Source organism: Odocoileus virginianus, chromosome 22 (assembly GCF_023699985.2).
Source record: "Odocoileus virginianus isolate 20LAN1187 ecotype Illinois chromosome 22, Ovbor_1.2, whole genome shotgun sequence".
Classification (NCBI taxonomy): Eukaryota; Metazoa; Chordata; class Mammalia; order Artiodactyla; family Cervidae; genus Odocoileus; species Odocoileus virginianus.
Genome location: NC_069695.1, coordinates 17,087,175 through 17,105,650, shown reverse-complemented (window position 1 = coordinate 17,105,650; position 18,476 = coordinate 17,087,175). Strand labels below are relative to the sequence as shown.

The following is an 18,476-nucleotide window of genomic DNA, read 5'->3' as shown; positions in this document are numbered from 1 at the left end:
GAATTGAGAAGAAAATTGTGGAAACATTTTATCCTGCTTCTTTGTAAGAAGACCAATAAGCTGATCTTAAAGAAATTGGGAAGTTGACCTTTTTAATTACAACTGCCCATACTTACCAGAAGGGCTTCCCTGGGGGCTCAGAGGTAAGGCGTCTGCCTGCGATGCAGAAGACCTGGATTTGATCCCCAGGTCAGGAAGATCCCATGGAGAAGGAAATGGCAACCCACTCCAGTACTCTTGCCTGGAAAATGCCATGGACTGAGGAGCCTTGTAGGCTACAGTCAATAGGATCTCAAAGAGTCGTACACGACTGAGCAATTTCACTTTTTGTATACTTACCAGATATATAAGTTAAAAGGTTGTAGAGCTCAGCCACCTGGCACAGAAGATTCTGAGAGCTCTGTATCTAAGAAGACTTTCACCTGAAGACCTAGTCTTGATTCCATCCTTGACTTGATTTGGGTCTTTCTACCAAAAATATAGCCCACCACTGGGAGAAGTGAGAAGAGTAACTTCTAGGTGTTCTTTCAGGAGGGCTACTGTTATTTCCGTCGATGGGGGGATGGAATTTGCTTCACAGAGATTAGCCGTCTTTGTTTATTTCTGGCGTGCTGGATCTTCATTGCAGCAAGGAGTTGTGGTTGCTTGGGCTTCTCATTGCAGTGGCTGCTCATGTGAAGCACAGGCTGTAGGCATGCAGGCTTCAGCAGTGGTAGCACTCAGGCGCAGTAGTTGCAGTTCACAGGCTCTAGAGTACAGGCTCAGTAATTGTGGCACATAGGCTTAAATGCTCTGCGGCCTGTGAGACCTTCCTGGAACCAGGCATCAAACCCATGTCTCCTGTATTGGTGGGCGTATTCTTAACTACTAGACTCCTAGAGAAGCCCTAGATGAGCTATCTTTAAAATTAAGGCTTGGGCAGGGTTATGATGCCAGAATTCACATATGCTGGCGGGCTTGTCCAGTCTCGGGTAGCACAGGCAGACCTGGATTGCAGTCAGGCTCCACACTTCCTCACAGCCAGACAGGTGCCCTGTTGCTGTGGGTCCTCCCCTGTGACAAGGGCACGTGCCAGTGTGCACTCAGGCTCGATGCGAGATGCAAGCACTGTCCTGTAGGTGAAGGATCAGCACCCCTGGCCCACTGGGTGTTAGTTACTGGTGTTAGTTAACACCACTTAGTGTTAGTTACCATCACTGGGTTTCTGTGTGTGTAACAGTCAGTTGGAAGGATCAGTGTCTGTCTATGGCTCATTCTGGGTCTTCAGAAGTTTTCTCGTGGACATAGTTCTTGCCGTTGTTCTCCAGTGGCAGAACTAGGTTGGCTGCATGCCAGGCCACATGCTGTGCTCAGGTGACTATGGTAACAGGGACCAATAGCATCAATTCTCTGGGCTTTTGACCCCTTTGGCCACCTTCACCCCAAAACAAGTTTGAGCTTATCTCATGATGATTAAATATAATACTAATATAACAGGACATTATGTTGATTGCTCTGGCCCAAATGTGCATGAAAACATTAAGGCTTGATTTTATTTAATCTGGTATCTATTAATGCCAAAAAGTACTTACTTCCAGCAGAAGCAAAACTTCAGTCTGCAAAAGGACAAGTCATGTGAACCCTGCTTTCAAGGAGCACAAAGTTCTGGTCCTGATGTTGTCACAGTTGTTTGTTAGAGAAGAACCCCAAAGCTGATCACATACATGACTTGGGGTTCATAGGAAGGTACTGATCACATGTGATTTATTATGTGGTTTTCTGCTTTTTCTTTAATAAAACAGAGACAACTGCTCCAAAGTTTGGATTTAAAATTATTACGGATTTTATTCTTAAAATAGTTTGACTTGAAAAGTAGTGATTTTTAAAAAATCTAAAATCCAATGATGAAAAATCAAATCTACCATAAACATAACTTTTTAGCAAACAAATTCTATACTTAGGAAGATGTATATTTGTGAAAAGACTGTTGTAACACCACACTCACTCATACCTACAGCTTTTAAATACTTTTGGTATAGAGTTTAAAGAAACTTCTGCATTGATTACAGTTTCGCACATTTTATGAGTATCTTGTTGAGAACAGTGGTAATTTACTTATATTCTGATGGTTGGAAAGAACATACAGAATATACAGAAGGTTTTCTATTTGCCAAGTTTTGCAAATGTTAACTGAATTGTCTTCTCAGTGCCTCTTAGAGCTGTTAAAAGTGAAAATTGGTTTTCATGGTGAGGAAAATCAAGCAGCAATAAATGCTAACATACCTTTCCACCTGACCAAAAGTCTACTGTATCTAATACTAAAACTTTTCATATAAATTATGGAGAAAACTATGGTGTTTTCAGTGATAAAGCTCATGTTAAAGAATTTCTCTTTTCTAACATCCAAACATATATCCAAACATATATCCTCATAAATTCTTCCCAAGCATGGCTGACCATTTTTGCACATGTACACTTGTGTTTCATGGATTGACTAGATGGTTTTAGAAGCATGATTGCCTCTTGAACTGAGTAGAGAGGGAAGGCTGCTGGGCATGCAGATCTCAGGTTCGCTGCCCTGGGACGGGAGGTTTACCAAGGAGGGGGGATTCTTCTGAGCATGAGGGGCTCTGTCTTCCCATGTTACAGACAGCCTGCCTCTAGCAAGACTGAGAGAGCTTTTAAGTCCTCCTGCCTCATAAATATACCAAAGAGGATTGCCTTGAGACCATTCAGGGAGCTAGCAATGGGCTTTAGGTGTTTTCCATCTGGTTTCTAGAGATGGGCTCATGTGGCTTTTATTATCCAGGTACAATCATTGGTTCAGGGTGTATTAATTCATTTGGACAAACTTTCTGATATAATGCCCATGCTGAAGCGTACTGAGATAGCAGTCATGGTTTTGAAATGTGTGTTCATAGAACTAGATAGGTATTAATGGAAAATACAAAATCTTTTAAGGTACGTAGAGCAGGTTAGTAATAAGAATCCATTCTTCATTTATCAGACCTGTTTGCATATTTCCCATGAGCTGAGCACCAGAAATGTGGCAGGTGGTCAGCCTTTGACAACTTGGGAGGTGGGGGGACAGGGGAGGCACAGGATAAACACATAGGTCCAGTAGTTATTCCTGCCATTAGTGAGCAGAAAAGAGATTCTGAGCAGTGACTGTATTTCGAGGGACCACGAGGAAGCCTTCACCAACATGTTAAGCCTTTACTTTTGGTTTTAACTGTTTAGACCTAAAACTCACCCCCACCCCATGACTCTGCTTGTCACATATATGACCTCTTCATAACTACAAGTTGGAGACTAACACCACGTTGATGAGACACACGAGCCCTTTATTAATTCCATTCTGGTCAACAGCTGGCACTCAAGTGACAGCACACAGAGGTGAGTTTATCTCATTACTCCTGTTGTCAACCAGAGCTGTGAGGTCTGAAGTCATGCAGAGCATCCTGGCAGCCCTGGCTCGGCTCCCCTGGCCTCCCTCAGCTTCTTCCCATCTCTGCTCCAGGTGTCCGTGGTGCCAGCCTCCTCATCCAAGGAGCCCTTCCTTAGCAGCATCGGCCTGGTGGCCCTCGAGCTGCCAGAGGGCCCAATATCCCCCTAACTGTGCAGATTCCCACAACAGCCCCCTACCAGCCCCCCTCCCCTGATGGCCAGGTCCCTGTCCTCACCCTCGTGAGATGCAGAGCCGCCCTCGTGTCCCCGCAGGTGGCGGAGACCCAGCCACTGTTCTGTGCGCTCAAGGCGCTGCTCGAGGAGCTGCGTGCGGAGCTGCGGGAGGATGCGCGCGCACGCCAGCGGCTGCAGCAGCAATACGCGGGCGACAAGGCCGCCTGGGATGTCGAGTGGGCCGCGCTCACGTGCCGCCTGGAGCAGGTACGGCCCCGGGCTTCTCTCCGACTGCGGGGAGGGTCTGGATCCCAAAGCCTGGCTGGGAAAGAGAGGGCGAGGAGAAACCCACAGCAATGGCCTCGGGCACCTGGGAAGTCGCCCGCCTTCCTGTGGTGCCATTCTTCCCTCTTCTTCCCTCTCCCAAGGTGTGAAACACGGCCCCCACCCAGCAGTGTTTCAAAAGCAGCGTCTGTTTCCCTATTCTGTGTAGAACAAGGTTGTCTCTCTTTTTTATTATCCAGTTTATTTAAACTAAAAGCATAAGAGTTCACCCATTCCCTAACCACTTCCCCCTGGCAGCTCCTAATCTGTTCAGTGTATCTGTGAGCTTGGTTTCATCTGTTTACTTATAGATTCCACATCTACTTGTGATCACACAGTATTTAGCTGTCTCTCTGACTTCAGTTAGCGTAATGCCCTTGAGCTCCACCCGATGTTGCTGCAAATGGCATGATTTCGTTCTTTTTTGTGACTGAGTAGTACTCCATTGTATATATGTACCACATCTTCTTTATCCACTCATTCATCCATGAACATTTTCGTTGCTTCTGTAAATGGTGCTGCTGGCAACATGGAGGTACAGGTGTCTTTTCACCTGAGTGTTTTCTTTTTCTTCAGATAACAGGTACATGAAAAAATGCTGTTATTAATCCTCAGGGAAATGCAAATCAAAGTCACAATGAGCTGTCACCTCACAGCTATTGGAGTGGCTCTTATCAGAAAGACTAGAAATAGCGAGTGTTGGTGGGGAGAAAGGAGCAAGAATGTCCTTAGTGCCACTGAAGCCTGACCAGCATGAAATGGTGATCAGAATGCATGGCCATCATTCAGACAGAAGCAAAGAAAAGGCAGATTGTGGTTTTGTTGTCTCTTTAAAAAAAAAAAAAGCAAATGAATGCTTTCCATTAGATTTCTCCCAGTGCTGGGAAGACCTTGTAGACCTCCCACTACACATGCCCTAGAAGTCCGATGAGTTGTGCCGTCCTCATTCACACGGGAGAAGTGAAGGCCTGGAGGAAGCGTGTTGTCGCAGACCGCAGAGGCTTCACTGAGAGTGGAGACGAGAGCACACGGTCTCGGAGACTTAAGACCACAGCCCTGGTCGTTAAGATCAGGCTATACTGGAAATGCTGTGTGCTTTCTCCCTGGAAACCTTTGAAAGTGGTCACTTCCTGCATGGTATCTGCTTGCTCAGACTGCTTCTCTGGTGTCTCCCCACCGCCCCCCCCCCCCCCCCAATCATGCTGCGCCATCTCAGATGATCTCTTTTCTGGGCAGACTGTAATCAAGATTTTGTATCAGTTGGCCCTGTCATGAGAGAGAAAAAAAACCTTGCCTGAAATGAAGACATCGTCCAAATAGTCTTGATAAAAGCTGAGGGCATGAGAGAGAAAAGAAACCTTGCCTGAAACGAAGATATCTTCCAAATAGTCTTGATAAAAGCTGAGGGCCTGTCCTGTCAGAAGACGACAGCTCCCGCAGTGCCCACAGGTTCACCTGCCGCCTGGCCCACGGGGGCAGAAGTGCCAGGCCCTGGAGGGGCCGCGGTACAGCCGCCTCTGCAGGGGCAGAGGCAAAGCACAGCCAGACCAGGGCTCCTGGCCAGGCTGGGCAAGGATGCAGCTGCTGACCCGGTTATGAATCCTGCCGACTGCCTGGTAGGAGCTTCTTACTAGATATTCTGTTTATCTTAGTTCACAGCCTGAAGAGCCAGCAGTGGAGGGGAAATGAGTAAGGACGTTCTGATGAGCTGCCTTTAAGCTACTTTAAAAATATGTTTATAGGGGAAACAGCTAAATATTTTCAGAAATGTAAGCATAGCCAAAAAGAGGAGGCATAATCTTTGACGTGAGCCAGCTTCAAAACATTTCATCTTTGTTTTAGAGGAACCTGCTATCCACCCACACATTTGCTACAAATAAAGCCTCGGGGATAATCACTAAACACCAAGAAGTAAAGCTAGGACTTCAAACCTAGAAGCCAAGTGGTAATAGGTAAAGATTTCATCTTCTGTCCCCAAACTGTTTAAGAGTTTCTCAAACATTTGTGGCCCAGGGAACAATGAATGTGAGCTGATGCTAGTACATTTATAATAGTGCCATCTTTGCCCATTTCTATTTAAATGCAAAACAGTCGAGTTCTACCGAGAGGGAAATATTTTCTCTCAGTGGAGGCCATGTTGTGTCAATCCCCAAATCTAATTCCTTCAACTGACTCCTGAGTCAGAGCTTGCTTTGCCAGGGATCCCCCAACAGAAAATACAGATCCTTAGGGGGTTCTCAGTACAGTGGGAGAGCAGACAAGGGCCAAAGTTAGTAACAGAATGATTAAGTGCCCTGCCAGACCTGTACACAGGCTCCCGGGAATGGGAGTGTGCAGGGCACACACCTCAGTCTGCAGGCTCAGGGCAGGGTTGTTTGTAAAAGTCCTGCTTAGAATGAATCTTGGAGGATGAACAGGAGTGGCTACATGGAAAAGGAGAGAAAGGGACATCATGAAGACAGGAGCATGGCACACCTGAGCAGCTGCACCTCACCGTGTATGAGTGGAAAGAAGAATGTTGAAGGAATCAAAACACTGATCCTGATTTCGTCATGGAAGTAAAGCATTTTGACCTGCATTTTTAAGAAGTTATTCTGATACAGAGGTAGAGAATAGATTAGAAACCATTAGAATTGAATAGATTAACATGGGGCCATGCCTAGACTTCAGGGATCTGCTTATCTAGAGTAGGAAAAGGGGTATATCTTTGTGTTCATGAATCTTGCACTAAAATTTATCACATTCACCAACAACAGTATACCCCCAGTTCCCTCCTCCTGTCCTTTGCACTGTTGTCAGTTTACTTCTACACATTTTGTAAACACACAATATGCTGCAACTATTTTTACCTTAGATACTCAGTAGTATTTTAAAGCAATTAAAAGTAGAAAATGAGTTATGTTTGTATTTAGGATTTCCAGTCATTTCCAGTATTCTTCATTTTTTGTGCAGATCAGTGTTTGTTGGTATATTATTCCTTCTGCCCGAAAACTTCCTCTATCATTTCTTGAAATGCAAGTCTGCTGACACTAATTTTTAAGTTTCCATTTGTTGAAAAACCTTCCCCCACCCCACCCCCTGTATTTTTGAAAGATGTTGCTGAATACAGACTTCTGGTGAGGTCGACATTTCCTCCTCCAGCCCTTTCAGTGTTACTCCACTGTCCCCTGACTTGCATAGTTTCTGAGGAGAGGTCTGCTGTCATTCCCATCCTTGGGCCTCCACGGGTGGGGTTTTTTTCTGTCTGCCTCCAAGGTTTCCTCTTTGATTTTCAGCAGTGTGCATGTGCTGTCTAGATGGGAGTTCTTTTGCTTGCTTGATTTTGGTCTTCAACCTACTGGGTGCTTGATGTGTGTTTTGTAGACTGCTAGGTTCCACAGAGGGGTGAAGGATGTAGGCATAGACATGTGCCTTCCCTCAAGGAGCTGCAGAGCAGAACGGGCAGGAGACATGGTGACTCAGAGTCTGCAAGGGGACTGAGGAGTGGACCGTGGGAAGCCGGGTGGATTCTCTGACTCACCTCTGTGTGACTCTGTCAGATGTTCGTAATTAGGACTTTAAAGACAAAAAATGTTTCCTCTGTAAGCTTGGTCAGATTTTGATTTAAACACAATTCCAGGGATACTATGTGGATGTGCTGAGGTTTCCTTCACCTAATAATGTGAGACTGTGAGGGACTAAGTTCCCATGTCTTGTCTTTGACAGCTGGAAGCAAAGAATGGGGAGAGCTTGGGAGACCCAGGCTCCTGCACCGACAGCAAAGGGGCCTTCAGGAGGGAGACGGAGGTGCAGCAGAAGCTGCTGGCAGACAGCCACAGGCTGGCCATGGACCTGCGCTGGCAGATCCACCACCGCGAGAAGAACTGGAGCCGGGAGAAGGTGGAGCTTCTCGACCGCCTGGACCGGGAGCGCCAGGAGTGGGGCCGGCAGGAGAAGGAGCTGCTGTGGAGAATTGAACAGGTGAGGGTGCCCCCAGGAGGAGTGGGGATGCCTGGCCTGGAGACCAGAGCACTCAGAGGGGAAACTGAAACAGCTCGGGGGTCTCTGCCATATCAGGCTGATCTCGGGGCTTCCAGAGGAAGAGGAAGAAATCCTAGAGGCTCCAGTGTTGGAGACCTAGGGTCAGCCCTCCTACGACACAGATCTTTTCATGCAAAGTCAGTGGGTAACTTTACTCAATGTGTCCGGTTGGGGGTGGGGATAACTTTTTTAAAGTGTTAAAAGACTAAACTTGAAAGGCGAGGTTATTTCATATCTTAGAAAGTGATTTCTGCCAAAAAGCAAACTAGCTTTTAAGTCTGCCACTAAAGATGTGGTCACAGTGACTGCTCCAGCTTGAATGGAATTATTGTCCATTAGTGAAGAAACTGCTGAATTCAGTAGGAAGTCAGGCTGTTTGCACCTGCTGTGGATCTTGCAGAGCTGTGATTAGACAGGACAGAGTCAGGGGAGGTGACTTGTAGTTCATTATCTTCAGCTAAACAAACGATTCAAACACACAGATGAGTTCAGTGGGAGAGGCGAGTTGTTTTTCTACAGATAATCATTCCCTGCCTTGCGTCAGATGTAGGACAGAATGCAGAGCTGTGATACTGCTTCAGTGGTGCACAAATTAAATTTCCACATGAAAACGATGAAAGATTGGGATTCTTTCCAGGCTGGGTTTTGACATAGCATACAATTTCAGCCTGTCACACTTATAAATTCAGGTGGCCTCAAGGAAATGTATTAATCAGAAAATGAAAGCAGGAAAAATAACCTCATTATTCTTTTACAAATGCCCATGCTGCCTTTTGAAAAATGTGCTGTATTATTCCTGAGACATGGACCTCTGTTCTGCACATGCAGTGGCGAAGGTCCGTTTCTGCTCACTGGTGGGGAGGGAGGGAGAACTGAAAAGAACCAGGAGCTTTAGGCTCAAGAACCCCTGAGCAGAAGCAAGTGCATTTGCAGATAGAGAGGCCTGACGTCCTTCCTGGGTTCGGTTACTCACACAGCTGAGTCACCCAGACTGGTAGGTGATCTGGCTCATTTCAGAATTCCCCAGATTCTATCAAAGGAAGGTTGGCCACTTCCTGTTTGGCCTAGAATGTGACACTTGAGAAGACTCTCCTGTCTTAAACCCATGGTGTGCCTGTGCTCCATGCAGAGATCAGCTGTCGGTGGGAGTCACGGGGGCAGAGGCAGCATGTACTCTGACAAAGTGCTCATAGATTCACCCAATATTAACTAACTAGTGTCACAGCTCCTCCAGGCCCCTCCCTGGAGGGTCCCTCCTGGCCTCCCTCCAGGACCACTCCCTGTGCCTCCTGCACCCCAGCAAGACCATGGTCAACATCTCCTTTGCCCATCAGCTCTAGGCTCCTTGCTCTTGTCTTGGCTGCATTATGGATATAACCTTGGATCTAAGTGAAGCAAGTCTCTAAGAGCTTCATTTTACTTTGGGGAATGAAGGTAATTTCTAATAAAGGAAAAATTAGTAAGACAGCTGGTGGTGTTCACCTTTAAAGAGTTGATGTCCTGGGGAAGAACAGCACTTTAAGACAGTCTTTGGAAAAGTGAGTGGGCAGGGGCTGAACCCCATTTCCAGCTTGTCACTACTGCTGTGGTTCTACCACGATGACAGTCTCAGAACTTTAGTCCTCCGGGTTAACATGTTTGAGCAAATGGACTTGAGTGAGATGTGGGTTCTGGGTGTTCCTTCATCTGTTCCTGAAATCTGTGGTGGACCCCACATATTTGTACCCTGAGTTCACTGCTATATTTAGAAGAGGGTTTGTTGATGCTTCAGATATGCAGTTGTGGCTTTCAAAAATAAATCCAGCCCAGTATTTGACATTTTAAAAAATCACAGTACCCAATCCTGAAAATTAGGAAAAGCAGTTAAAGGCATTCTCTATAAAAGAGGAAACTGACTTGACGTGTGTAATGTGTGTAGGTCTGTCATTGTTCGTTCATTTAACTTTTAGCTGCATGTTCCACAGATAAACTGGACATGCAGGCGAGCGCCCTTTATAACATGTGCCCCTCGATATCTGACTACGTGGAGGGCCGTGCGACCTTGTCTGTGATGGCCTAGACAGATGGTGAGAGGAGTAACAGTAAATCCATTTTCCACTTCGAGAACACATGCTTCATACTTGTGTGGTGGCACTGAATTCCTACATGATTTCTGTGCCTCATGAGGCGCTTTATGTGATGAATGACTGGAAATGTGGTAGAAGTCATTTAACACACACAGTCTATTGCACTGGCAGCTCGTCTCCGCCCAGACCTAACGGTGAGGGTTAGCGTCTCTGGAGTCGCATCACATTTCTCCTGTGAATCATCAGGTCCAAGTGAGCCTGCAGAGACCCTCGGACTTGGTTCTGATAAAAACCTGAAGGAAAAGCTCTGGAATCATTCTGTCACTCTTCTGGTGACTTCCTTACATCAGTTGCCTCTACAGCAAAAAAGGCTGTTCTTTTAAAACCTGTGCACAAAGTAACCTTTTTTCCTGTGAACAGTTTGGGTAAGGGGACACTCTCAAGGGCATTTTGCTGCCTGTATTATTTGAAGAAGTGAAGTCGCCCAGTTGTGTCTCTTTGCAAACCCCATGGACTGTAGCCTTCCCAACTCCTCCATCCATGGGATAGTCCACGCAAAAGTACTGGAGTGGGTGGCCATTTCCTTCTCCAGGGGATCTTCCTGACCCAAGGATCGGACCCAGGTCTTGCGCAATATAGGCAGATGCTTTAACGTCTCGGGCACCAGGGAAGCCCCAAGGCACATCGTTTAAATTTGATGTTTGCTCTAGAAGTCATTCTCCTGCAGGATTCTTAGTAGAGTAGGTGCTGGTGGCTTGCCTGGAATGCCTCTCCTAGGAAACCCTATCCTTTTAAGGGCCTTTTACTCTGTGACAGCGCTGCAGCGGCATCTTGGCAGCAGACACCTCCAGCTAAAACCACTCCAGTTCATTTTTAAGGAACCTAACACTTATCAGCTCTAGTGCATGCTGCTCCTGGCTGCCCAGGTTTATTTTTGACACCCCGCTTTGCCAAGTGAGAATGTGCTGGTTCGTAGCTCCCCACTGTAGTCATTCTCCCCCTCTTCACACGCACCCTCCGTGCACATTTACAGTTTCAGATGTGATTTTAATCTTAATTCTGTGCCTGAAATAGCTTGGAGATGTTGAAACTAAATCACACTGACATACATAGATGAATAATAAAAAGCTTTCCTTTTTTTTTTGTAAAAGAAAGGATTTATGGCCTTTTAAAATGACAAAGAACTATGTCAGCGGGATTGGGGGAGGCAGCAGAGGGTTTTCAACTGAGGGGATACTCAGGGTGACTTTGCTTGTTCCCTGATTCAACTGTGATCCTGCCTCAAAACTCCAGCATTTAAGGTCTGGCTGCTTCCTCCTAAAACAAAGGTGATACCCATCTTAGAAATTAATGAGGAGGAGTCCTTTGTCCCCATAGCTCCATATGGCTTTGTTCCCAGTGACATACTTGTGGCTGAAGGCTTGGGTTAGGACACAAGATGTAGTTTGTGACAGAGGCTCTGTTAAAACATAAACGAGAAAAAAAAAAAAAGCATAAACGAATGCACTTCCGAGGGAAGGTCAGTGCTTACAGCTGCCATCTCAGCACCCTGCCATCCTTGGAGACGAGTCCAGAGGCGGGCACGGTGGAGCGCGGGAGCGGATTCTGTGAATTTCCCTACTGCTTCAGGGGAGGCTGGGAGGGGAGCACGGGAGGAGAGGAGACACTGCTGCCTGCACACGTGTCCCTGCCCGTCCCCATGGTTCCATGGGCTCCTCCTGAAGGCCCCCCACGCTGTGAAGAGATGAGGCATTCATCAGTGCACCCAGGCCCAAGGACTCCCACAGGCCTGAGGGGAGTTGGTGGTAGTCCCACTGATGAACATGGACCTTTAGGGTGGGCCTGGCCCTGCAGTCCTCAGGCAGTCCCCAAGGGGAGGCACCCATCTAACAGGTGGGGACACTGAGAGGACTAGCCACATACAGCAGCTCCAGTCTCCCGTGGTTTCCACCACTGCTGCTGCTGAACATTTACCAGGTCAGGGAAAAGTACAACTCCAGTCTTTGTGGCTCACATGTTACTTCTAGTCACACCAGATCTTTGTTACCTCTGTAGCTAAATCTTCATCCTCTCAAGCAAAGCATGAGCTGTTTTCGACACCCAGGGGTTATAACCCAGGCGATCACGCGAGGTTTATGTAGGACCCATTCCAAATGACTTGAACACCATGCTCTTGTTGTTAGGAAACCTTGCTATTTAAGAAAACCAAATTCACCCCAGAAGTCTGCTGTCACTGATGGCTTTCCACTGAATGTCTTACATTCGGAAGGTAACTGCAAAAAGGCATTTCTAAATGTGTCATTTGGCAATGTTAGATTTTAAAAACAAATGTGTGATTTCTCATGAGCACAGCACTCAGTTATACATAAAATAAATATTCTCTACAGAAGGAGTTGACTTGCCTGTGGTTAATGCAGATGTTTCTAGTCCAGATAAAATTGTGATTTTTTTTTTTCTTAAAAAGCATTTATGGTGTTACTTTTGAAATTGATGCCAGAACTTTAAGAACATAAGATGTCTCACTATCTTCAGGCTGTTTTCACTTTTAAAACCGTTCAGTTGCAGAAAGAAAACAGTCCCCGGAGAGGTGGCAGTTTCCTCTGTGATCAAGAGCAGGGATCCCCCTGCCCTGCGGGGATGTGGCCCTGTATGGACACAGACTCCAGTGCATTTGAGGACCGGCCGCTGTCCAAGCTGAAGGAATCGGACAGGTGCTCAGCACGGGAGAACCTCTACCTGGACACCTTGTCCCTGGACGATGAGTCAGAGGAGCCCCCGGCCCTCCGGCCCCAGAGGGAGTTTAGGAACTGCTTCCGTGAGGTCAGTTTGGGTTTGGGTCTAGTCACCTGCAGGACGGAGGGTGAGGGGTTGGGAAGCTGGCCGAGTGGCTGCATACTGTGGCCCTGAGGTTAGTAAAAATGAACCTTCCATGATGTGAGCACTTTGGGGTGGTCCTGACCCCAGGCTCCTTGCTGCACTTGGCTGCTTAGCTCAAGGTCAGAAATTCAGAGCCTGTGTCCCATGTGAATAGGAGTCTCAGGAGCAGGGGTTGTCCAGTGAAATCCAAGAGGAAAAAGATAATTCCAGAAGTGCAGAGCTGCCAATTTCCTTAAAATTACAGCACAGTCTCTGATTCCAGAAAACATACTAATAACAGAAAAAAAGTCTTTTTTTTTTTTTTAAAGAAAGTACTTCACATTGGAAGTAGCAAATGTCAGTAACCAATGACATACAATAAATACCTTCTTTATGCAAAGAGGAGAAAATCCAACACTAGAAAACTATGGAACTGAGATCAGTAAAGGGGAAAGCTTAGCTCTGTGCAGAAATCCCTACAGGATGGCAGTGGGTTTTCCTGGTTAAAGACTGATTTTAAGAATCACTGCCTGTGAGCTGGTCTCACAGTGGCTGCACCTGTCATCCGACCTGTCCCACACGCTCAGCAGACGGGGGTGCCCATCAGGCAGTGCTGCTGGAAGTAGGGACCTCCTCCTCAGCACCTGAACCCAGCAGAGGTGACATCACCAGCATGCCACCCCAGGGGACTCCAGCGGCAGTGTCCCGACCCCATGCTGACCACAGCAGCGGCCAGGGCTCTCTGGGGGATCCTTGAGGGGTTTGCTGGCTGGGGCCTCACTCCATCCGGACTGGGTCCGCACAAGGGTGTCCTTTGCTCAGAACCATGTCTGCAGTTTTTCTTTAGCGGAGGTCACTGTAGCTTTCCCAATGCCCAAGGGCGACGTTTAAACACCAAGAGCGCTCTACCTAAAGATGTCACACTGGCTTTTTTTCTTTCATTTTTTATTGCAGTACAGTTGATATACAAATGTTAAGTTGCAGGTGTATGATATAGAGGTTTAGCTCTTAAAAGGTTATATACTCCATTTACAATTATTATAAAATACTGGCAGCATTCCCTGTGCCATACAGCACATCCTGGAGCTTGTTTATTTTCTATGTAGTGTCTGTGCCTTTCACGCTGACTTCTCTAGCCAGGCTGAGGCCAGGGAACGTCTACCCCGACTTGCCCTCCTCCGTCTCTCCCTCCCAACCCTTACTCCTCCTCCTCTCACACAGTCATTAATGAGGCAGCTTTGAGGCTCTCAGACACAGCAATGCCCTCTGAGAAACACAGAAGAGCCACTTTGGGACAAAGCTTCCAGCCAGTTTTTCTCACGTAGGCCCTCCCTCATGTCCCCTGGATTCTGGTGTCATTACTGAACTTCCAAGGGCTGAGGGGCAGAGGCACTCCTGGCCCAAACTTGGCTTCCACATACATTTTAAATGTTTTCCTAAGAGCAAAACAGACCCCTTAGCAGCCCCAAATCTGCCAGTACTGACTGATTCAGGTGAACTTATTTCTTCTTTATAGGAAGAAGAAAGTCACAAGGGAAATCTTCAAAGGTAAGTTAAGGCTGATGAAATGACAGTAGACTACTGCAGGAAAAACCTCCTGGTCTTAAAAGTCTATCTATAGTCACAGCAGTGCACTATGACTCTCTTCAAAAATGACTTATCCAGAAGTAGTTGCTTTATTATACGGTATTTTAGATCATTAACAACGAAAAAGCCAGTGCTGTGTTCATATGTGTTAGTATTGTGGTGAGAGCTGTGTATATAAGAGGATAACTGTGTTAAACAGTTTTTGAAAAGTTGATGGAAACCCCTCTCTTCTGATTTAAAGCCTGGAAAAAACTCCCTCTTGATACGCTATGAGACATTTTAGATTGACCATTTAAAAGCTCTCCTAGGAGGACTTATTACAGTATTACCAAGAGTAATCCTTGAAGTAAATATAAAGTAGCTGGTGTTTGTAATCATTTTCTAGTAGCCACATATGTATGTAATGGTGGGACATGTCTGGAAAGGCCCATATAAGCAAATTTGTTTAAATGGAGCAGAAGGCAGGGGGAGGAGTGAGCCCAGAGGGGACTGCTGTGTGAAATGGTGTTGATAACAGGCATGAGCCTGCTCACACCGTCCACTGCCCTTGGGAGACTGGGAGTGCTTTAGCCGATAGTGATGAGGCCAGCGGGTAGAGGAGACGTCATTTGACAGTTACTTTGTGGTGGCCTCTCCTCCTCCCCACCACGCTGGTATCGGGGTTGGACCTGGACTGTGGTGCAGTCACGTCTGCTCTAAGGCGGGGAACTCAGGAAACTCCGGCGGATTCAGCATCAAGGGTGCCTGTCAGTAATCGGAGAGGCCAGGCCACAACCAGGCTTCCCTTCTTCCTGTGGAGCCTCTGTAGGCTGAAACACAACAGTGCAGAGGACACTTGGAGCTTAACTCCAACTACCCTGGAGCACCATGCCCCTCCCGGTTTTGAAAGCCAGCCGGAGTAAAATCTGACCAGTCCAAGGCTCCTGCATCAATTCCAGAGCCGTAAGAGCCCAAAGGGTCAGTCAGCCCAAGCAGAGACTGTCAGGCCCAGCGCACACAGGCAGGCCGTGGGCTGCTCTGGGTTTGGGGTCACGGGGCCATGGCTCCCTAGCTGGTGACAGCTCACACCGCTCCTCTCCCCTTCCCCAGGGCCGTGTCTGTGTCGTCCATGTCTGAGTTCCAGCGCTTGATGGATGGCTCTCCCTTCCTGCCAGAGAAGGGCCTACCCCCCACCTGCAGCAAGGAAGACGTCACCCCACCCCTATCCCCTGATGACCTCAAGTACATCGAGGAGTTCAACAGCAAGAGCTGGGACGACAGGCCTCCAGACCCCTGGGCGGACAGGACCGAGGCCAGCACCGAACCTTTCTCCGACACCGCCTGGTACCTCACCACAAGCATCACCCTGACCACAGACACCGTGACCAACCCCGAGCACTGCCAGAAGCAGCCCCCGCGGAACCTCGTCTGTGCTGAGCAGGCTGGGGGGAGGGGGCTGCACAGCCCCCCTGCCATCCGGAGGCTGGATGGCATTGTGGCAGGGGTCGGCGAGAGCAGGGCCCGAGGGGGCCCCGGGGATGCCAAGGGGGGCCCTTCTGAACATGTGCTCAGCAGGTGGCCCTGTGCCCCCTCCAGGCACCCCCGAAACTACACGGAGGAGGGGATCCGGCCCCTCGACAGCACCATCAGCTTCTCCTCCCCGCTGCACAACCTGGAGATGCCCAGAAACCTGAGTGACGACATGAAGGAGGTAGCCTTCTCAGTCAGGAGCACCATCTGCTCCAGCCCCGGCGAGCCTCTGGTCAAGGACATGGCCTGCCAGACCAATGGGTCCCGGACGACAGGGACACAGACCATCCAGACCATCAGTGTTGGCCTACAGACGGAAGCCCTGCGGGGCAGCCCACACAAGTGTCTCACGCCCAAGGCGGGAGGTGGCGCCACGCCCGCGTCCTCTCCCTCCCGTGGCCTCAGGAACAGGCAGGTGGCCCCCGCCATTGAGAAGGTGCAGGCCAAATTTGAACGCACATGCTGTTCCCCCAAGTACGGGTCTCCCAAGCTACAGCGGAAGCCCCTCCCTAGAATGGACCAATCGAGTAGCAGGGCCTCCCCAGGGCTGGCTCAGAAGGGGTGCGGTGAGTCAGCCTGGGCCCGCTCCACCACCACACGCGAGAGCCCCGTGCACACCGCCATGAACGATGGTCTCTCCAGCCTCTTCAGCATCATCGACCACAGCCCCGTGGTGCAGGACCCCTTCCAGAAGGGGGTGCGGACTGCGAGTCGGTCTCGCTCAGCTGAGCCCCGGCCAGAGCTGGGTCCAGGCCAAGACACGAGCCCCAGCTCCCGGGGCCGCTCACCCAGCCCCATCGGGGGTGGCTCAGAGACATGCAGGGAGGAGGGGGGAGAGGGCACGCCCTTGAGGCAGGACTTATCTGCTCCCCCTGGCTACACACTCACCGAGAACGTGGCCCGGATCCTCCACAGGAAGCTGCTGGAACATGCCTTAAAGGAGGAGCGGAGGCAGGCTGCCCACAGCCCCACAAACATCAGCAGCGACAACCACCTGGGAGAAACGGCGGTCAAGGCCGAGCCAGGGTCCATCGAGGTAATGGAGGTTCAGTCTTCCCCTTACCATGCCCCCACCCCTGGTCTTTCTCAATGCGGGCAAGGGGGAGCCTGGGGCTGGGTACCAGATCACCTGAGTTCAGGAGGGTGTTGGGAGGATAGAATAAGCAGGAACTCAAGCCCTGAGCTGCTGCTTAGAAGAGAAATTCATCTTATCACTATCAGTGACCCTCTGAAGACAAGAAGATGGTGGTCTTTAAGTAGCTCAGGGACCAACTCGAGTCCTCTGCTCTGGCTCAGTGATCCATGGTTGTCTGCTCATCTGGGCTTTTCACCTGAGGTCTTATTTGCCCTTTTTCTGTATGAGTTTGTATCCTGGGATCATGTGCGCCCAGCATCAGGCTTGCGGCTCCAGCTGTGTGTGGATGAGAGGGTTTTGACGGTGGACACAGGACACCTCCCGTCAGACCTACAAGAAGAATGTGTGGATAACAGTGCTGACTTAAGTGCAGAGAGCATGCTTATGTCTCATATATCCTGTTACCCTTTCTGTGTGCAAGAGTTCTCTGAGCAGTAAAACCAGGTGAGATGAATGGATAAAGTCAACAGCATGCCTTCACACAATTAGATTACTGTCAATATCCCCCTTACACCTCACCTACTGTTATGCTACCTATGACCACACATTAAATATTATCACACATTACTATTATGTTATCATCATTATATGCCCCTAAGGTTATTCACGATTCCACATGTGGTATAACTGGACCACACCACTTAAAAATCAATTCCTGTTTCTGCAGCAGAAATGAGCAAAACAAAGTCAGATGATAATGCCAGGCATCAAAATAGTGGGGCTGGAGGACATTTCCAGCTCTTGGTCAGACACCCTTGTGTGTAGACCTGGGGGAGTCCTGACCCACTAGGAAGCCAGATGCAAAACCTCCCCAGCAGTGCAGTCCAGACAGCCGTGGGCATTCTCCAGGCCAGGCAGTCAGCTGATGGCGAAGGTTAGACAGACACCCTCTGGCTGCTCCCTCCTGAGGCCCTGCAGCTCCAGCTGTACAGGTGAGGACAGGAAAGCTGAGGAGGGGAAGAGGTGTATTTCTCTGTGTCACCTGAGGCCCCTGCCATCCACATGTCCCACAAAGGGATAAGTAATGTGCGGCTTCCCACTGTAATTCAAAATACAGAGTTAAATCTGAAGTAGATGAAACCATGTGAAATTGCCAGTGACCTTCAGAACGGCAATGCTCTGTGGTTCACCCTAATATTGATCGTCTGGGGCCTACGCCTGTCAAAGGTATGTGTCTGTGGGAAAGCTGCCTGTGTACTCTGAGGCGGTGGCTGCCTGTGCTCAGGTGACAAGATGGTGCCTTCTGTCACCCCGCCCCTCCCACAGTGGGGCTAAACCACCCTCAGGTAAGTGTTTTGCTGCTGCAGGGGATCTAGCAGGGAGAGCGCCCCATCTTCTGGGACTGAGATCTTGGGCCCAGAGGATTACTCATCTGTATT

At 48.6% G+C, this 18,476-nt stretch overlaps 1 protein-coding gene and 1 long non-coding RNA gene across 9 annotated transcripts in view; one reads left to right on the top strand and one right to left on the bottom strand.

Moving 5' to 3' along the window:
* MTCL1 (microtubule crosslinking factor 1) overlaps positions 1-18,476 on the top strand; it is a 112,243-nt gene that overhangs the window by 89,505 nt on the left and 4,262 nt on the right. For all 5 annotated transcript variants that reach the window (XM_070452660.1, XM_070452663.1, XM_070452659.1 and 2 more), the window contains 5 exons: positions 3,700-3,867; positions 7,630-7,884; positions 12,570-12,830; positions 14,383-14,414; positions 15,543-16,998. In XM_070452660.1, the coding sequence (XP_070308761.1) occupies positions 3,700-3,867; positions 7,630-7,884; positions 12,570-12,830; positions 14,383-14,414; positions 15,543-16,998 (2,172 nt within the window). The remainder of the gene's footprint in view (positions 1-3,699; positions 3,868-7,629; positions 7,885-12,569; positions 12,831-14,382; positions 14,415-15,542; positions 16,999-18,476) is intronic.
* LOC110127683 (uncharacterized) overlaps positions 11,127-18,476 on the bottom strand; it is a 63,505-nt gene continuing 56,155 nt past the window's right edge. For 3 of the 4 annotated variants that reach the window (XR_011482719.1, XR_011482720.1, XR_011482721.1), the window contains 2 exons: positions 16,851-17,427; positions 14,524-15,262 (listed from right to left, as the gene is read on the bottom strand). This is a non-coding gene — a long non-coding RNA (uncharacterized lncRNA). Of the gene's footprint in view, positions 11,470-14,523; positions 15,263-16,850; positions 17,428-18,476 lie in introns of those variants that run through there. The other variant, XR_011482722.1, reaches the window with a different exon arrangement.